This window comes from Rhinatrema bivittatum, chromosome 10 (genome assembly GCF_901001135.1).
Source record: "Rhinatrema bivittatum chromosome 10, aRhiBiv1.1, whole genome shotgun sequence".
Lineage (NCBI taxonomy): Eukaryota > Metazoa > Chordata > Amphibia > Gymnophiona > Rhinatrematidae > Rhinatrema > Rhinatrema bivittatum.
Genome location: NC_042624.1, coordinates 43,549,727 through 43,569,906, shown reverse-complemented (window position 1 = coordinate 43,569,906; position 20,180 = coordinate 43,549,727). Strand labels below are relative to the sequence as shown.

Genomic DNA, 20,180 nt, shown 5'->3' with positions numbered 1-20,180 from the left:
TCAGCAGGTTAAAAGAACCCTATGTGTAGGCTTTTTGACAATTACCCTTACAAATCTTACATGTATGTTATTCAAAAACTGCAAGATGTTAGTCTAACTTCTAACCCTACGCATTCTAATCAGCATTTCTTTTGTATTTATCATCCAGCTGTTTCTTCCTAATCCTCTGGACTTCCACCTCAACTATAAACCAGCCATAAGTCTTAATTGACAACTGCCAGAGTCTTGCCCTACTTTTATGACCTTCCCCAGCCCAGCCATTGCAGCAATGGCCCTTGGCCAAGATCAAGAAAGTGCAATTCCCTCCACAGCACACATGCACCCTAGTTCTAGCCATTAGGGTCACCACTGGACAATAGCTAGGACCCTCCCAGGGACTATAAACAAGCCCCAGCTAAGCCACCCAGAGTGGAAGCTGGGCCCAGGAACTGAAACACTGCATGTTCTTGGTGAAAAGGCAAAATGTGTGAACATCTCATCTCAGAGAATCCCAGCTCCAGGACACTATCAAAAGTAGTAAATTAAATTCCACAAAAGGAAGCACAGCACTACCTATTAACACTGAAGTTCCATAAAATTATCAATTTTGTTTTACATACAGCTTTAAATTCATATAACTATTATCAGTCCTCAGTTATAATACATGTTCAGTGCAGTGCAGTGCTTTGTAGGAAACCCATGTTTCACTACAATTTAATAATCAGTACAGGATAAAAACAATTCAATTGAAGATTCAAGGAAACTTAGGCTTACAAAAAGGAGGCAGCTATTCATTACATGAATAGGACAGTCATGCAAGGTGATTCATGTGAGCACGGCACATTACAGACTGACAGGACATGGTATGAAAAATAAAGATAATATGCTGGCAGAGCCTGCTTGAGAGAGAGATACCAAAAGTTTTATGAAGATTATAAAATACTGGGCTGAAGCGAACTACTTAGGAAGATACTTTAAGTGACTTCTCTAAGTAAATCTCAAAGGCAGTGAATTAAGACCTTAAAACAAACCTACTTCTAGCCATCAACTGTGGTTAAGGGAGAGTGCAAGTGTGAATGTGTATGTATGTATACACACACCCACCACACACACACACACACACACGTGTATATGATAAAAAGACAGCAGATCAACCAAAGACTCAGGTGGTCATGTATGTTTATATTAGAAACATTTTCTATGCACTATTTTATTGGATATCACACAATTATATTTAAAATTCCTCTGGTATATTTAATTTTTAGTGTTTCCGAGCTGTGTCCACCATTTTGATCTCTTCCTCCTAATGAAGCCAGCTATTGGCGAAACGAGGGCCTTTGTCAAGGACTGAGTAGGATTGCTTTCTATGAAACACTCTGAAAAATATCTTTGAGGAATGAGCAGATCTGATTCAATTCTAAGATTCATCCATCATCATCATCACTGATTTTTATGAAACACTGAGAAATATTTTTATTTGAGAAATGAGCAAGACTGATTTATTTCTATGATTTATTAATTAATATCACTAATTTGGACATTATAGATATTTCAACCAACAATAATCAACATACTTCTAAGTGAGTTACATAATTGTCATGTATTTCTTACAGCAGGACCGATGCGTTCACTAGGCAGCCGCCTAGGGCGTAAACCATTAGGGGGCGGCAAAGAGCAGCCGTGTGGGGCTGCAAGCGGAGCCCAACTTGCTCGCAACCAAGAGGAGAAGAAACTTAGAGGGCCGCAAGCGGAGCCCATCCCACCTCACGGGCGAAAGCAGCAGAGACATGGCAGGCCGCGAGCAGAGTCCATCCCTGGGAATGGCCAAAGACAGAAGATACAGGCTAGAGAGAACTGGGGGCAGAGCCCATACACCTTCAAAAGGAAGAATGAGAGACCAAGAGAGCGATTGGAAAGGAGTGTGGGTGGGTGTGAAAGGAAGTAAGTATAAGGGTATGTATGCGCCTGGTGCGCGAACAAAAGCGCGCGTGCGAGCTATGTTTTAAAATGTACCCCTTTCTGTGTGTGTATATGAGAAAGGAGAAAGTTTGTGAGCAACAACCCACATTCCCCACCCCTATCAGCTAATCCACGACAATCTCAGGGCACCTGGAAATCAAAAGTTGCCAGGTATGGTTAAAGTGGTTCATTTTATATCCTTGTTAGTTTTAACATTGGGTGTTAATATTTGATGTTTTTAAATTTTGTTTTAGAGTTGGAACTTTTTTTTTTGAGGGTTTTTTTAAATTATTGGATGTCATTCTATATGTCTGCTATTTTGAAATATTACTTTTACTAGTATGGCTTTATTATTACCGTTTTATATTTCTTCATTTTGTTTGATATTTTATGAAGAATGGCAGTGTTTGTTTTCCCATTGTTGTGCTGTATCCAGAATCTAGTGTCAGTTTCCAGTTCAGTTTGTGTCTGCACATTTTTAGTTTTTACCTTATAGTCTCTCTATTCTGTATTTAGTGAGGTTTTGTCTGTGTTCTGCATGTGTGATCAAACGAGGTATTCAGTTAATGGTAGTTTCCGTGAAGGTTTCTATAGCAGCTAAACTTAATCTGTTTTCTTATAGGAGGTGTATTGGTGTTTTAAGGCCTGGTGTTAATATTTACAGTGTTGCCTTTTCATAGGTAGGGTTGTTGCTATTTGAGTGCTGGTACTTAGTGCTGTTTTGGTGTGGGAGGTTTACTATATTGTAACTGTACCAAGCCTACATCCAACATGCATTACAATAGGTCTAATACCATATGTGTTCCAAGTGGGGGGTTTTTGCCTTTTAGCAGAGTTTTCTGGTTGTCATACATATGTATATTATATTTACATGCACTGCTGTAAAAGTGATACTCTTATCTCAGAAAACTATACTTACATTTTACATGAAAAAGTACATTCAATTATAAATGTATAATTTTTACTTGTGTATTTGGGCCAAGGGGAGGAGGCCGCACAAGGTTCACCTAGGGCACTTAATATCCTTGCACTGGCCCTGCTTACATGTAAGATTGTACTAATGTGTTTTATTGATGAGAAATATGTACAGATAAGTCATACCGATGTCAGCTTTGTTAGAATAAAAAAAAGTGTCCATTTAAAATTATAGGCATTGTTAATGTATTGGCTTATGTGATTCATATACACACACATAATATAATATAAAGGTTCCTTTTCTGGACACAGTTATTTAGAAAAAAGGAAAGTGAGCTTAGAATTACCATTCACCATAAACCAACTGATAGAAATACATTGCTGCACTTCACTAGTCATCACCCGCAGAGATTGTGGGAAAATATTCCAGTAGGCCAATTCCTACACCTGCGTTTGGTATGTACCAGTGTTCATGAATATAAACATCAGGCAGAAGATCTGAAGATTTGCTATCTACAGAGAGGGTACTCAAAGAAAACCATTAAGAATGCTTTCAAAAGGGTATAATATACCAATAGAGAGTTACTTTTGGGGACCACGCACAAAAAACCTCTAGAAAGGATAGTGCGTGTGTTGCCTTATTCAACCCACATGCAGGAAGTACAGGACATTATTTTAAATAATTGGAATATTTTAGCAATACAGAATACATTTGAACAAAGCCCCATTTTTTGCCAAAAACTAAGGGCCCATCTTGTTATTACTTCTCCTTTAATATTACACTTTGGGGAGCCCAAAGTTAACATGGGTGGGCCGTCGGCATACAGGCTTGAGCCCTACTAGTTTTACTTTTATCAATAAATAATGCCTTAGAATGTACCCAATGGTGTACAACAGCCATCATGCATCATGAATGACGCTTTAAAATATTTTGTTTCAAGCATTTATCAACATTAAAAATTAGCTTTTTGATCTGTATTAATTTTATATGAATTGCAGTTTATAAATACACAATATCATAAAAAGTAAACAAAGAACACTTCATAAAAACAGATCCAATCACGTAATAAAACAAAATATCAATGTATTCTTTTATGAATCCTCTTTCCAAAAATGCAGAATATATCACAACTACAATAAAACAGCAATAACCAGAAGTAACAGAAGAGCTTAAGATTTGTAATGGGTGCAGAGCAGAACTATAATCCAACATGCAAAATATAGATATAGATATATAGATTGGTGTCACCTCAGTAACAAACTCTCTCCACTGCCAAGTACTTTGTGAAGTAATACAAACCCCTCCAAAAATATAATAAAAAACCATCTAGAACCTTGCCTACCATACCATAACAGCAGTAAATCTCAGGATTCAAACAGCAGCAACCTTATCTATGAAAAGGCAGCAAGGCAAACATTATACCAGGCTCTACAACACTAATACACCACCTACTGAGCAAACAAGCCGAACTGCTACAAATCCCTACAGAGAAACTACACGCTAGCCAAAATACTGCACAACACAGACAGAATAAGAAACTACAAATTAGAAACAGACACACACAGACAAGATTGAAATAGAAAACTCAAGAAACCAGTCTCCGTGAACAGTGGAATGCTGAAGAAAAAGTAAAATACAAATATAAGAAATGCAGATTCCCAAAAGATAGTCAAAATAATTTTTACCTTCATTGTCTGATCTTATTTTTCTAAACAGCTGGTCACAGTCTCTTTTTCCCCTTGTCTGTCTTTTCCTAATTCCTTTTTCAAGGTCTCTTATTCTGTTTCTTCTCTCTTCTCCTGGCTTTCCTTCCTCCCTCATATAGGTTCCCACTCCCACACACTCTCTTACCTAGGCTTCCACTCTCACATGCAGGTTCCTACACACACAGGCTCTCACTCTTATATGCAGGCTTGCACTCCTACATGCTTGCTCTCACATCCACAGGATCTCATACCCACATACTCTCTCTCACACACCCCCACACAGGCTTCTCACTCCCATGCTCACACATACACACACTATCAGGGCTCTCTCCCTCTCTCCTGAGCTTCCCTGCTGCACCATGCCCCTTTCTCGGGCCACACAGGATAAGCTCTGTGACTGCCTTACAATGAGCCTCCTCTTCTCAGTGCCAGGCAATGCTGATTGGGTGGGCTTAAGTACAAAGTTATGCCACTGATACGAAGGCATGGAGCCAGTTTGTATGTGGGAAGTATTGCCTGTAAAAATATGGTTTGGCCTAGTCAATTCCTGCATCCTTTTCTGCCCGTGAAATATACATTACGTGAGCATTTTACATGTGATACAGTACAAATAGTATATACTTTTAATTTGCCCGTGTCACAAGCTGTATATAGGTCATGCAAAATTGTCAATAAAGACCTGTATAATACAGCATAAAAGCTGTATTAGTAGAAAAAAAATGGATGCTCCTATAGTGCAGCAATGGGCTGAAAACAACTACAAAAAAGTGTTGTGGTCTAACAATTAGTTATGAATAGAAGGAGAAATATTTCATTGCTTTTACCTTGTAGGAAGCAAATTTTCATCTATGAATGGCCATCTGTATTCCCTTTGGGACTGAATAAAACTGTCGAGTGAGAAGCATTTTATTAAAGGTGCAATAAAGTTGTTATTGTTATGTAACTGGATGGTATTTAAACACACTTCCGGTTGGGTTCATATGTTTGATTCCACTCAATAAGAGCCATCTCAAAATTTTGCTTCCTAACAGATACTGGTAGGTTATACCCAGTTACCCAAGGCAATCTCAGATCTGTGGTTCAGGGAAATTTTAGGTAAGCATATTTATTATGTATTAATGAATTTTGTAAACATATTGTTTTGACTGCAGGTACTAAGGGATTTATGTTGTCTTCTAAACCCATAGAGGGAATTTGAGGTTTAATATGTAACTACGGGAAGATGCACAGTGTATATAATCGATCCTTAGAAGATAACATTCCCAATACTCCATTGATAATGGGTATTTCGAGAAAAGTTTCATTGTGATATATTTACAAATAAATGGCCTCAACAATGATCTAATTATAGCAGGGCTTACTCTGTCGATAAATATCCCCTGAAGAAGCCAATTATAAGGTGAATTAAAGGCCTTTGTTGGGAATCCAAGAATCTATTAACAGCTGCAGTCTGTTCAAGACGACCACTGGAACTATATGGACTTTTTGAGGTCACTATTTTCAGGTTTAAATGTGATTATTAGGTCTTATGGTGTGTGTGTGTGTGTGTGTGTGTATCTTTTTTAATACATTTTAATTTCTTTATATTTATGTACTTTACTCGGTATTTTATACACTAAAAATGTGTGCAATGATAAAAGTCATTTAGATGTGAGTTCTCTGAAATTACATAAAATAAATTTCAATCAGTTCTTGGAAAAAATTGCATTAATTTGTGGGGTGTTTAAAAAATTGAACTCTGAGCCTCCACTAGATAGATAGAAATATATATATTTTTTTTAATTTAAATGTTTTTATCAATAATAACTTTGCAATTATACAAGAGTCCAATGATAATCTAGAAAATGAGGACCCGGCATATAATATATACATGATAGATAACCATCATATATCATAGATAAATGTAGAAAGAACAATAAAATGCAATAAAAAAAAATCAATGAGAATCCTGTCTCCTTGTCTTGTGGCAAAAAGAAAAATGCACGTAATAACTCAAGAGTATCCCACCCCTCCCCTCCCCTTACCCCTAACAAGAAATACAAAGGTGAAAGACAAAGGTGAATTAGTATAACATATCCATCCACAAAAAGAAAACAAACAGAATTATGGAAAGGCAAGAGACCTAGCAAATACATTATAGATGTGTATGGCACTGCAAGTATAGAATTTAGGGTGTAGTCGAGCACTGTGGAGCAGAGAACAGCCTTGTATTATCAAGTAGGGGTCCTTCCAGAGGCTATATTTCTTCCAGGTATCCTGAAATCTCCCTAGAGATTTCCTAAGATGAGCCGTAATTTCTGCCAATCGAAAGATAGTCTCTACTTTAGATTGGACTATGGCTAAGGAAGGAGCTTGGGGCGTTTTCCATCTTCTCACAATTTCAATTCTGGTAGCTGTAAAGATGAAATTTACCAAGGTATTGGAATTGTCTTTTCCCTGGAATAGTGGTAAGCCTAACAGGGCCTGCTGTGGTAATATTCTCATTTCAGACTTGTATAACTGGTATATCTAGTTTTCTAACTCAGTCCATAACAGGCGAAGCACTGGGCAATCCCACCACATATGGAGTAAGCTTCCAGTGTTGAGGCACCCTCTCCAACAATAAGCTGAGACCTTTGCTGACATACGGTGTAATCTTACTGGATAGTAATGCCATCTCAACAGTAATTTCCAGGAATTCTCAATCATGTGTGTTGATATTAAGCCCTTGCCAATATGTGAAAATATCTGTTCCCAGTCTCGCTGAGACAAGGATATATTCAAATCCGCTTTCTAAAGCCCACTACATAATTGGGCTTTAGAAACTTTTCCTTACCCATCAAAGCATATATAATCGAAAGTAATTTGGATGTTTGATTTGCATTTTGACAAAAGAATTTCGAACTCAGATTTCCCCTGTTGGAAATGCCCTCTGAGCTGGTTAGTCTGAGCAAAATGTCATAGTTGTATAAACAAAAAAAAAACATCTGAGCTCTGTAGGTCATATTTCAGTTGTAGCTCGGGGAAGCTTGAAAGTTCTTGCATTCCCCATATCTGACCCCAAGATCAGATCCCTTGGGCAGCCCATCTTTGAAAAGCAGAACTCTCATACCCCGTCGTGAAGTGACTGTTGGCATATAAATAAGTACTATGGTGGTATTCTTGGGATCCCACAAACAGATTTCCTGGATTCCCAAAGCTGTAAAGGTATTAACATGGACGGCAGTAAGACAGTGCGAGGCGGGACAATCAAGGTCTTTTTGGGTTGCCAGAGAAAGCTAGACAGTGGGATGTGATTTACTAGCTGTTGACTAAAAAGAACCCAGGGTTTCTGCAAATTGCTCCTATGCCACTCCACCAGCGTTCTGAATCTGGCTGCCAGAAAATACCTCTCTAAATTTGGGACTCCCAATCCCCCATGTATTTTGGATTTGTAGAGGATTTTGCATGCTGCTCTAGGTCTCTTACCTCCCCAAATGTATAGCAGTAGCCTCTTTTGTCAATATAGAAATCTCTGCTTGGAGACATCAATTGGGAGTGTTTGAAATAGATAAAGTAGTTTGGGTAATACTGTCATTTTTACCGCAGCAATTCTACCAAACCAGGATATACTGTATCTGTTCCATTCCTCTAAGTCCCTAGTAATGTTGGCACACAGTTTATCATAATTTAGTTGGAGTAGATCCTGAGTTGCACTAGCATATACTCCTAGATATTTTATTTGATTGTGGGCCCAGCGAAATCAGAAGCTCTCCTGTAATGCCATCTCCTCAGTAGGGGATATATTGCTATTGAGCATCTCTGATTTTTCTCCAATTAATGCGAAATCCCGATACCTTGCTAAAATCCTCAATGGCCTGTGATAACAGTGCAAGAGAAGTGTCAGGCGGGGGGGGTCAGTGACCATGATCAGGATATCGTCAGCAAAGAGCGATAATTTCGAGGAAAGGTTTCCCACTTTTATACCATGTATCTCAGAGCGCTGTCTAATATGATTTGCAAAGGGTTCCAAAAAAATGGCAAAGAGGAGAGGCGATAATGGGCAGCCCTGCCTAGTTCCTCTCTATACAGAAAGAGTAGGTGAGTATCCACCATTGATCTTAATACAAGTTAAGGGATTGTTGTATAACTGTTGGAGCCACTGAATAAAATGATCCCCAAATTGCAATCATTTTAATAATGCAAACAAGTAAGGCCAGTGCACCATATCAAAGGCTTTCTCGGCGTCCATCGAGAGCGCCACCGTTGGTTTCTTGTATTTTTTTAAGCCACCATATCATGTCTAAGATTTTATGGACATTATCACTAGCCTGATCCAAATGGATAATTTGGGCAATGAAACTATTCAGGCGATTGGCTAAAATTTTAGCTAGTATTTTTAAATCTATGTTGATGAGGGAAATCAGTCGGTAAGATCCACCCACCGTGGGATCCTTGCCCGGTTTAGCTATAATCGTTATACCTGCTGTGTTAGCAGAAGTGGAAAGAGGTGTCCCCTCTTTCAGTGATTTAAAGAATTTTACTAGCACCAGAGCTAACAGTGTAACAAATTGTTGGTAGAATCGCCCTGATTAGTCATCTAACCCTGGTGATTTTCTGGGTTTCAGATCTTTGATGACAGTTTGAATTTCTAATACCATAATATCCCTATTTAATATAGACTGTTGCGGGGCCTCCAGCTCTTGCAAGTTGGAGTTCTCCAAATAACTCTCTATATCAGTCTGAGTGATATTACCATCAGCTGAATACAACTCGGAGTAAAATTGCTGAAAGCACTATCTAATGGATCTATTGTCTGTTAGCATGGTACTCTCATGGCTTTTAATTTTAACGATAGCAGACTGATCTGGTCTACGCTTTAACATATGGGCAAGGACTTTCCCAGCTTTATCTCCTCCCTCAGAATATTTTTGTTGGGACCTTTCCAGTTGGTGTGCAATAGCCGCGGTGTCTAGGGATGCTATGCGCATACGTATATCTTCCGTATTAGCAAGGTTTCTCCTAGGGGTTGCCGCCGTTTTGTGTAGTTTCTCTAAAGCTTTAAGTTGAAGAAATAATTGGGCACATTCCGCTTCCCTCTGTTTTAGGAATGTCGCTCGAGCTATAAACTTGTGACTTAAAATAGCTTCCATGTGGGGAGGAATAAAAGGTATAATTCCTGGACTTCGGGAAGCGTGATCGCCATATGACAAGAACTCCTAAGAGTTTGAGTTCTTTTCTAGCCACTTTGGAGTCTGAGCTGACGCCCGTAGAAGTATCTATTCTGGGGTTAAGTGTTAAGTTAAAATCACCACCGAAGATCAGGCTTCCTTCTATTTTGAAGGCAAGAGTTTGATTGAGAGACCTATAGAATTCTGCTTTGTGAGAGGTAGGCCCATATATAGATATCAATGAAAATAATTCCCCCCCCCCCAAAGAAATGTTTAGCATTAGCATTCTTCCAGTGGGGTCCACATAAAGGTCCTTGAACTCAAAGTGAAGATCCTTGTGGATCATAATCCCCACTCCGGAATATTTTGAGGAGGGAGTAGCTGCTGCCCAATATTGGTATGGGTATTTAAAGTGTTTCATCAAGCCTAAATAGCGTTTCCTCAAATGGGTTTCTTGTAAGAAAACCACATCTACCTGCAAGCGATCTAACTCTTTAAAGAGCAGTCATAAGAACATAAGAAAATGCCATACTGGGTCAGACCAAGGGTCCATCAAGCCCAGCATCCTGTTTCCAACAGTGGCCAATCCAGGCCATAAGAACCTGGCAAGTACCCAAAAGCTAAGTCTATTCCATGTTACCATTGCTAATGGCAGTGGCTATTATAAGAACATAAGAAAATGCCATACTAGTCTTCGTTTTCTCGGGATGTTAAGCCCCTTAGTATTAAGGGAAAAAAATTTAAATGTGGCCATTAGTAAAGAACCACCTCCGATCCTTCCCGCCAATTAATGGGCTTCGTCCCATAGACGTACCTCTCCACCTAGTATATAAAATCACCTTCATCAGATCATACATTGTTCCCATCCCCACCCTCCCACCCATCAGAACTAGAAGCACGAACCACGTGCTCCAGGAAAACATGGAGGAAGTCTCTAGTCTCTCCTCTTGGCACCTTGATCGAGTGCTAATCTTCAGTCATCAAAAACTGCCATTTTAGCAGTGCAGCAAAACACACTCAAACCGCTGAACATACACCATTCAATTACTCAGTCACTCCTGGGCCTCGCTCTTGTCACCATCATCCAGATTTCTCTGCAGTCTACATCAGCCCTTGGGGACTCGTTGCCCGCGGGCTTGCTGGGTGATAGCATGCGCTATGGTAGATCGCTCTCCCTTCGCTGGTGGTGGTGAGTCGATGCTGATTCCGGCCTCCTTTAAAATCCCGACGGCTTCCAACACTGTCTTGACTCTGTGGGGGTGGTTCCCTGTAACAGAAAAGATAATCCCCCCCAGGGAAGAGCCACCGATTCCGTATGTTTGCCTCTGTGAGCTTGACGGTAACACATCGATTCCTGGCGTCTTTTCTGGGTGGCTGTAGAGAGGTCAGCAAATATGGCGATAACATGGCCTTCCCAGAGCCACGAGCGCTGGCGACGAGCAACATTGTAAATTCTTTCCTTGAGGGCATATGAGTGAAAGCATGCCACAATGTCTCGCGGCCGGTTAGCTATCCTGGGGCCCAGAGTTCTGTGTGCCCGCTCAATTGTAATATTAGGTGTACCTGCTTCTGCTGTGGCACTCTCACTTTCTAGGAAAAAAAAAAAAAGAGGAAATTTTCTCCACCACTGCGATACAATCAACATAGTCCTCAGACTCAGGTACTCCCCTGATCATATTGCTTCGCCTGCTGCGATTTTCGATGTCTTCCATTTTGTCTGCTAGTGTGCGGCATGTGTCCTGCAGGTCCTGGTGGCTTTTCTGCTATGTCAGCATGGCTCCAGTGCCTGTAGATGTCGTACCTTACCTGACACACCCCTTTTTCAGTGGATATGTATATATCATACATTTTTTCTTCAATAGTGGAGTTGCCTTGTTGGAGGTGGGGGGGGGGAGAGTGTCTCATTGATTTTATTTTTGTATCCAGATATGCCATCCTGGAAATGCAATAACTCTATGATCTAAGGAGATAAATGTATTTAATTCCTCATCACTTGCATTGCTGCCAACAGCTCACAGCCCTTCTCTCTCAAATTGAACTCTGAGCCTTCACTTCCCACATCTTAAAAAAAATAAATACTTTTTTTTTTTGAACACACACCATCCCTACCTGTACTATAATTCAGTTGAACTAAAAGGGAGCCAGAGAAGTGAACATATTCTTTGTGGTTCACTTGCCTAACAAAAGGCTCAGTTTCAGCTTCTCAATGACTGCTAATCATGGTAAGACAAAGATTTCATCTTTCAAAGCTGGAGGTTAACCATCAAAGGGACACTGCTACTGTTGCGTCCATCGGGGTCAGACGGCTTCGCCCCTTATGCCTCACCTTTTTCTTGGCTCCTCCCGCTTACCTTGGGAAGATGGCTACCGCCGCGTCTACAAGCTGCCCTCTCCAGTGTCCCCGGAACGGCTATGGCGTTGCCTCCCGCCATGTTCCTCCCAAGGGCCTACTAGGGTGCGCGCGCGCACTACCCACGTCTTTATTCCAGCTATGGCGCAAACCTCAGGGGTGTCCCCCTCAAGTGACGTCACGCCATCCAGGTATTTAGCCTGTACTTGTTTACTAGCTCACTGAGTTAGCAAGGATTGGATTTGTCCGGTCTAAGCTACTCTGCCGCTGGAAGCTCTCTCTCTGCCCTTCAGGGTAATCTCTAACCTGGGTACCCGCTCCTCGGGGGCCCTCTGCTTTATTTCAGATGCCTTACTGGGATCAGGTACTCTCTCCTCGAGGGTCTGCACCATCTACTTCTGCCTGGTGGAATCGCCAACCTACAGCTACCATCTAGTGAGTAATCTAACTCTCAGTCTGTCTCATCTACAGCATTGCCTTGCTGGGAAACCTACACCGGAATCCCCCTATACCAACGGGGTGAGATGGGTCCCCTCTGCCGAGGGGCCAGAGACTGCTACCTCTGGATCACCTCACTACTGCCACCTCTGCTGGTATAAGTCAAGCTGTACAATAAAAGATCTAATTCTGTGTTTGTGCGTCTTGAGTCTAGCCCAGTACTGTGGCTCCCCACGGAGCTCCTCCCTGTGGGCATGGTCATCTGTCATAGTACCCAAGAATCCACCCAAACACCGCTAAACCATAACAGCTACACTTTAGTCACAGTTTTGATAGGAACATAAGACACTGACAAACAATATGGCGCAGTCCCGGTGCTTTTCTTTATGAGGTCTCCGCATACAATTAAATAAATGTTCCGGTGAACGGAAGTTCCTATGTGAGTGAAATAAATTACATACACTTTAGTCACAAGCAAAGACAGAGATTTCAGGTATCTACTAGGATTTCAATAGAATGTCAGCAAAGAGACGTATAGCAGAAAAATAAATTGATCACCCACCTTAAGTTTCTTGTTCAATTTGCAACAGAACCTGTACAACATCGCCAAGTTGAGAGGCCCAAAATCTGCATAAAAGCTGAAAAATAAGCATTAGTTAGCCACCAAGGAAGGGTTATAAATAGTCTATTGCATCTCTTCCAACTTCTTTCACAATGCAGGGTTTACAGTTGCTCGCAAAAAAAAAAAAAAAAAATTGTTGATATATTGCAAAAGTTACTATCGGACACAAAAAGCAAACAAGCATCTCAGCACTTAACTGACTTACCCCAAATATTTCTCCACAGGGGAAAATCACAGATTTTACAGTTATAATAGTGTACAGTTTGTTGATATTTTCAAAATTACTACTGAATAAAATGTTCTCCAGCAAGACAAAACAATTTAGGATTTGACATGATTTGCCAAACATAAAATAGTTTGGGGAACTGAAGACAAATTACCGAAACCTGTTTCATTCTTTTTCCTAATGCTGCCTTTTTGGAGATGGCTATAAAGCAGTAAACATATGCACTCATTTTCTGCTTTTTACATAGATGCTGCCTGCCAGATTTATTAGCTAAAGATGGAGAAACAGAAAGAAGCACCAGTAAAGTAAGTTTGCTTACCATAAAAATGTGGTTCTCCATAGACAACAGGATGAATTAGCCATAACACGTGGGTGACGTTGTCTCATGGCACCAAAGAAGACCCATCTTTCAAGTTGTACTACTGAGTGTACGCTGGAATTAATGCACATATGCTGCCTCGTGAGCCCCTCGGTCAATTGTAGATCTTAGCTTTAGTTAAGTAAACTCTCAGAGAAGCGAACAGGTAATAAGCATGGCTAATTCATCCTGCTGTCCTCTGAGAACCCCATTTACAATTAGCAAACTTTCTTTCTCGGTCAACAAGCAGAGCTGAATTAGCCATGACACATGAGAAGTCCAAAACGGAGGGTTGTGTAGTGGAGCATTTACCAAAAGGCAACCCAAAACCCTGGAGAGAGTAAACTACTGAGTGAAGAGGCTGCGCAAATCTGTTTGCACAAAGCTACCGTTGCTTCGAGACAATTTAACATGAAGGTGTCAACTAAGTTGCAGCTTTGTAGATGTCTTCCAATGGACATGGTTCTAATGTGAGTTACTGAGGTAGCCACTGCTCTTACTCAATGAGCCTTGACAGAGTCTGGTATCTGGAGGCCAGACAGAGCCTAGCAATTGGACAATATGAGCTTGGCGATGGTTATTCCCCAGTCTGTTAGGATCGCATGAGACAAAAAGTTGAGAAGCCCCGCAATGCAGCAGAGATATCTTTAGATAACCTGCCAAGGCCAGTTTACAATCTGGAGAATGAAGGGCCTTCTCCTCTTTATGTGCACAACGTCTTGGAAAGAACATGGTCAAAACAATGGCTTCATTCAAATGAAGAGACAAAAACTACTTTTAGCAGAAACATGGAGTGAATGCAGAGCATCAGTCTATTGTGGAAAGTCTGCAGGTATAGAGTAATGAACTAATGCTTGTACCTTAGCCAATGCGATGGCTACTAAAAACATCACTTTCCAGATAAGGAAGCGTCTTCCAACACAGACTGGAAAACCTATTGAGCAGGGATTTATACTAGGATCATTGGCAATGTGTGAACAAAACCCTAAGTAAAACATTAAATACTTGTATAAAAATGGGGGGGAAAAAAAAAACATCTGGAAAGTTATGTACATTATTGCTCATAGAATGGGAAATAGAAGTCCCAGTTCCAAAGGCAGTCAAGAAGAAACCAACTTGGATGTAGTAGCTGTCTACAACACACAGAAAACCATGACTGGGATATAGTTATACCAGGCTACAATCTATTCAGAAAGGACAAGAAATGAAGGAATGGAAAAGCCATGGCATTTTTAATATATATATGAAAAAAAAAATTTTAAGCAATGGATTGCAGGGCTAACAAGATAAGGAAGCATTGCAGTTTAATCTGGAAAGAAGGAAAGGAACATCTATTTATATTGGTGCAATATAGAGATCTCCATCACAGACAGAAGAAATTGATTGATTTAATGGAGAATATTCATAAACTTGCTACGAAACAGGAGGTGATGCTGCTAGGGGATTTCAATCTACCAGATGCAGACTGGGACACATCTTGGCTGCGGTGTCTTCTAGAAGCAGGGAAATCCTGGATTCTCTGAAGGGAGAACTATTCCATCAACCAGTAATGGAATCTACAAGGGAGAGCGCGATACTGGGCCTGGAAAGTATGTCTGATAGTGTGGATGATCATCTGGCACCAGTGATCACTGGATGGTGTGATTCAGTATTAGAGCACATAATATGAAGAACCATTCCAAAGCGAGGGTTGTAAACAGGAGGAAAACTAACTGTTAAAATGGGGGTGTACTTAAAGAAGCCATTAGATGGATGGGAAAATCTAAAGGAAGAAGAAGAGCAGTGTGCAAAACTAAAGGAATATATTAGAAGGGCAACTAACTTTTTTGTTAGGAAGGTAAAGCAAGGTAAGAGTTAAAAGAGGCTGCTATGGTTTTCCAAAGTAGCAGCTGAAAAGGTTGTGGGGGAAAGAGGTTAGCATTCAGAAACTCCAAGAGCCTGCAGAAAAAGGAAGACAGAAGCTGGGAAAGTAAAAGGGAATGCAAAAATTGAAACAGAAGGAAAAAAGCAAATACAGTAAAACAGGGAGGCAAGACTTCTTTAAAAAAAAAAAAAAAAAAAAGTTAGTGACCAAAGAAACTGCAAGAGTGGCATTGAGAGACTCAGGTGAAGGGAAGGTGGGTTATTGTACTGTTTATTTAACATTTTTACTGATTTTTAATATATTTTGCTAGTTTTTAGATAATTTTAGTTTACCTTCATCTTTGAGGAAGTTTTTATAATAACTACTTGTATTGTAATGATTGTCTTAACGTATTTTTATGTATGAATGCTGTAGAGATTGTAAACCGATGTGAAGGTCCTGGTTCCAAACACCGGTACAGAAAAGTCTATAAATAAAAATAAAGAATGATGATGATGATGATGATGATGATGATGAAGAAAAAGCAAAATTGCTTTAATTTCAGTTTGGAGTTCATTGTGGAAGGGCAAGGACCAGGACCACATAAAACAAGCAGAAATAAGACTGGAAATGAAGTAAAACAATCTATTTTCAGAAAAGTGTGTTTGAGGAGCTGGTTAAAATCAGATAAGGCAATGGGTCCTATGGAATTTAGAGAAGTTCTGGCAGCTCCACCAGCTGACCTTTTCAATGCTTCTTCAGAGCTGAGAGTCATTCTGGAGTACTGGAAATGGATAGATGTGGTTCATATTCATAAAAGTGGAAATAAGGAGAAAGAATCTTAACTCTGTGGTGAACAAATTAATGGAACTGCTATTACAAACAAACAGAGGATAATGCAATTTCTGGAATCCAGTGGCTTTCAAGATCGAAGGCAACATGGTTTTACCAGAGGTCAATCTTGTCATATAAATCTGATCAATTTCTTTGATTGGATGACCAGAGATGGATCGGAGGAGAGCACTAGAAGTAGTGTACCTGGATTTCAGTAAGGCTTTCGATACAGTTCCACATAAGGGACTTATAGAGTGTCCTTAGTACGGGTTCTAGAGTAACGGAAAGGTTTAGAAACTGGTAGAGTAGGAGGTGACAAAGGGTAGTGGTAAAGGGAGTTTGCATACTAGTGATCTGCCTCAGGGATCAGTCCTTGGACTGGTTCTTTTCAACATTTTTGTGAGCAACATTGTGGAAAAATTGTTCTAAAAGATTTGACTTTTTGCTAATGATATCAAAATCTGCAACAGAGTAAACGGCCAGGACAGCATGTAAAACATGAAAAGGGATCTAGCAAAGCTCGAGGAATGGTCTAGGATCTGGCAGCTAAAATTAATACTTTACAAAAATACAGAATTATGCATTTAGGCTGCAAGAACCCAAGGGAGAGGTACAATACTGGGGATAAAATTCTTCTAGGCACGACAGAAGGGCAGGATCTGCAGTTGATTGTATCTGATAATCTTAAAGTGGCCAAACAAATGGATAAAGCAATGGCAAAAGCCAAAAAGATGCTTGGCTGCATAGGAAGAGGAATAGTCAACAGAAAAAGGGAGGTGATATCGCCCCTAAATAGGTCCCTGGTGAGATCTCATTTGGAATACTATGTACAATTCTAGAGACTATACCTTCAAAAGGATGTAAACCGATGAAGTCATTCCAGAGCAGGACTACTAAAATGATCAGTGATCTTCGTTCTAAAGCTTATGAATACAGACAAATATTTAAGTACGAAGAGGAAAGATGAGATAGGGGAGATATGCGAGACATGTAAATATCTCTAAGGTTTCCATGCATAGAAGATGAGACTTGCAACAGAAATGAGGCTACAGAACCAGGGGTTATGGGATGAGGATGAAATGGAGCAGACTCAGGAGTAATCTTAGGAAATATGTATTTACAGAGAGATGCATGGAACAAGCTCCCAGTGGAGACAGTGATGACAACAACAGTATCTGAATTCATGAAAACATGGGATAAACACGGGCTCTCTGGAGGGAATGATGGGAATTGTAAAGCTAAATTAATTGGGCAGACTAGATAGGTCATAAGGTCTTTTTCTGCAGTCACGTTTCTATGACTGTAGGGCAGCATCAGTTGCACCAAAATGACATTGAGATCTCATGGCACCGGTGGCTTGATAACTAGAAGTTTTGTATGCCACAAGCCTTTCATGAACTTCAAACACAGAGGATGTATGGAGATTGACTTAACATCCACTTGAATGCAAAGAGGCACCTTGACCAATGATGTACTGAGGTCCAATGTTCCTTTGGTTTTTATGCAAACGGGTTCAGGGAGCCTGCCTGGCACCAAGATGAAAACCGCTTCCATTTAAAACTATATGCCCTTCTGGTAGAAGGGTTCTAGATCAAAATCACAATATCTTCAACTTCCTTGGAAAGTGACAGTGATGAAATTAACAACACTCAAACATCCAGGATATCAAGCTTAGGGAGGGGAGGTTTGGATGACAAACAACTTAACTCTTGAGACAGTAGAGTTGGATCAAATCCTAGAGGGACTGGTGGGTGGATTAACAACTAGATGAGATAAGAGAAGAATATTTGCCTGGGCCATGCTGGTGCAATGAGGATACAGTGTGCCCGATCTTTGAGTACCTTCTGCACTGTATGCCACTGAAGGAAGCAGAAAAAAGAAAGAGCAGATCCACATCCCACTTGAGCAGAAAAGCTTCTGGAGCAGATCTGAACTTGCTTTGAAGAATGGAGCAAAAATATTTTTTAACTTCCTGTTGTCCTCCAATGTAAACAAGTCAATTGATGGGTGTCCCCAGCGATTGAACAACCTGTCTGCTACCCTTTAGTCTAGAGACCACTCATGGAGGTGAAAAGCTATGCTGAGAAGATCCACCAGCATGCTAGAGATCCCAGGAAGGTAGAATGCTTTGAGGAAAGCTCTGTGGCTGTAAGCCCATTCCCAAATTCTTAGAGATTTCTGGCAGAGGGTCCATGACCCTGTGGCTCCCTTGTTTGTTCACAAACAGCATCACTACTTGATTGTCAGCTTGAATCAGAATGCTCATTCTCTGAAGGAAATGTGAGAAAACAACGCATATCAGATGGCTCATAGCTCCAGGAAATTAATTAATCTGAAACAGATATTCCATTGCTGCTCAGATCCCTTGAGTTTAAGAAGCCCTTGTGAACACCCCCATCCTCTGTTGGACACATCTGTTGTCAGCATTAACTGATGAGGTAAAGTCGAAAGCAAACATCTCCAGGACTTTTGGATCCTGGCCACAGAAGGAGACATTTTTATCTTCACGGTAATCACCACAATATGCGACAAGGGCTGAAGCAGTTAATTTATTTTTATTTAATTTATATAAAATCTTATTCCACTGCTCGCAGAGGCCCCAATGGAGAATTCTCATGTTGAGGGACAAAATACACCGCTGCCACCATATGCCCAAGGTCAACCAGGATTCTTTGGACCAGGACCTGTTTCCACTGTAGAAAGCTCTGGTTTAAAGATCAGAAGGCAGAATACTTGCACTGATGGAAGAAATGCTTTTCCCTCCAGAGAATTTATCCATGCCCAGATAAATCTGATTCAAGTAGGAACAAGGGTCAACTTGGCAAAATGGATTATAAATGCTAGTGACTGAAGGAGCTGGAACGTCTTCTGCAGGGAGTCCAAAACCTTGACTTGGTAAGGTCCCAACACTAGCCAGTCATCCAGATTAGGAAAGGCACAAATTCTCTGGTGAAGGTGATGTGCAACCAATACTGCTAGGCACTTTGTAAAGAACCTCAGAGCTGCTAAAAGCCTGAAGGGAAGAAACTTGTATTGGTAGTGAGAGAAATCCATCATGAATCTGATGTTTGGGAGTGTGAACATATGCATCTTTTAGATCCAGGGCACATATCAGGTCTCCCACTTGAATGAAGGACAAGATAGAATGGAGGGAATTAATTTTGAACTTCTCCAATAACCGGTTATTGTTCATAAATCCAGGATGGGTCTCAATACCGCTGACTTTCTTTACTCCCCTTGGGATAAAGAAATGCCAAGAAATTCAACTTCTGCCTTGGTCTTTAGAAGGGAAAGATTCTATCAAGCACTGGCTGAAAAGCAACTTCACGTTGAGATGGAGCTGGGTCGAGAAAAACAGATATAGATTGCAGGCTAAACTCTGGTACAGTACTGGAGGATAGGAGAAGTGCAAACATTAACCAGATAACACAATTTTGAGGACCCAATGGTCCTTGGTAATCTTGTAGAAAGAGGCGAGCCCTTCCCCCTACCAGGGAGGCATGGCCTGAGGGACAAGTCTCATCAAAAAGTAGTGCCAGGTTTAGCCTGGCCCTGTTGTGGCATCTTTGGCCGATTTCTCATGTGGACATCTGCGTGCTGGAAGCTGCTGCTGTGGCAGTGCAAGTGGTGTACAAACACACTGAAATTGATGGAAGGGGCATCTCTGAAAGAGAAGCATTTAAAACTGAAGTAAGGATGCCTACAGGAAGACAGCTGTGCAGCTCCTAATGATAAGGACTGAAGGTCAACATGTTGCTTCTTAATCTGGGTGACTGTTTTCCCATCTTGTCCCTAAAGAGAGATTGTCCCTCAACTCATC

The 20,180-nt window shown here is 40.6% G+C and overlaps 1 protein-coding gene across 5 annotated transcripts in view; it reads right to left on the bottom strand.

The window, feature by feature from the left end:
* The window catches only part of CDC14A (cell division cycle 14A), a 284,062-nt gene that overhangs the window by 251,422 nt on the left and 12,460 nt on the right, over window positions 1-20,180 (bottom strand). For all 5 annotated transcript variants that reach the window (XM_029617798.1, XM_029617797.1, XM_029617800.1 and 2 more), the window contains exon 3: window positions 13,040-13,115. In XM_029617798.1, the coding sequence (XP_029473658.1) occupies window positions 13,040-13,115 (76 nt within the window). The remainder of the gene's footprint in view (window positions 1-13,039; window positions 13,116-20,180) is intronic.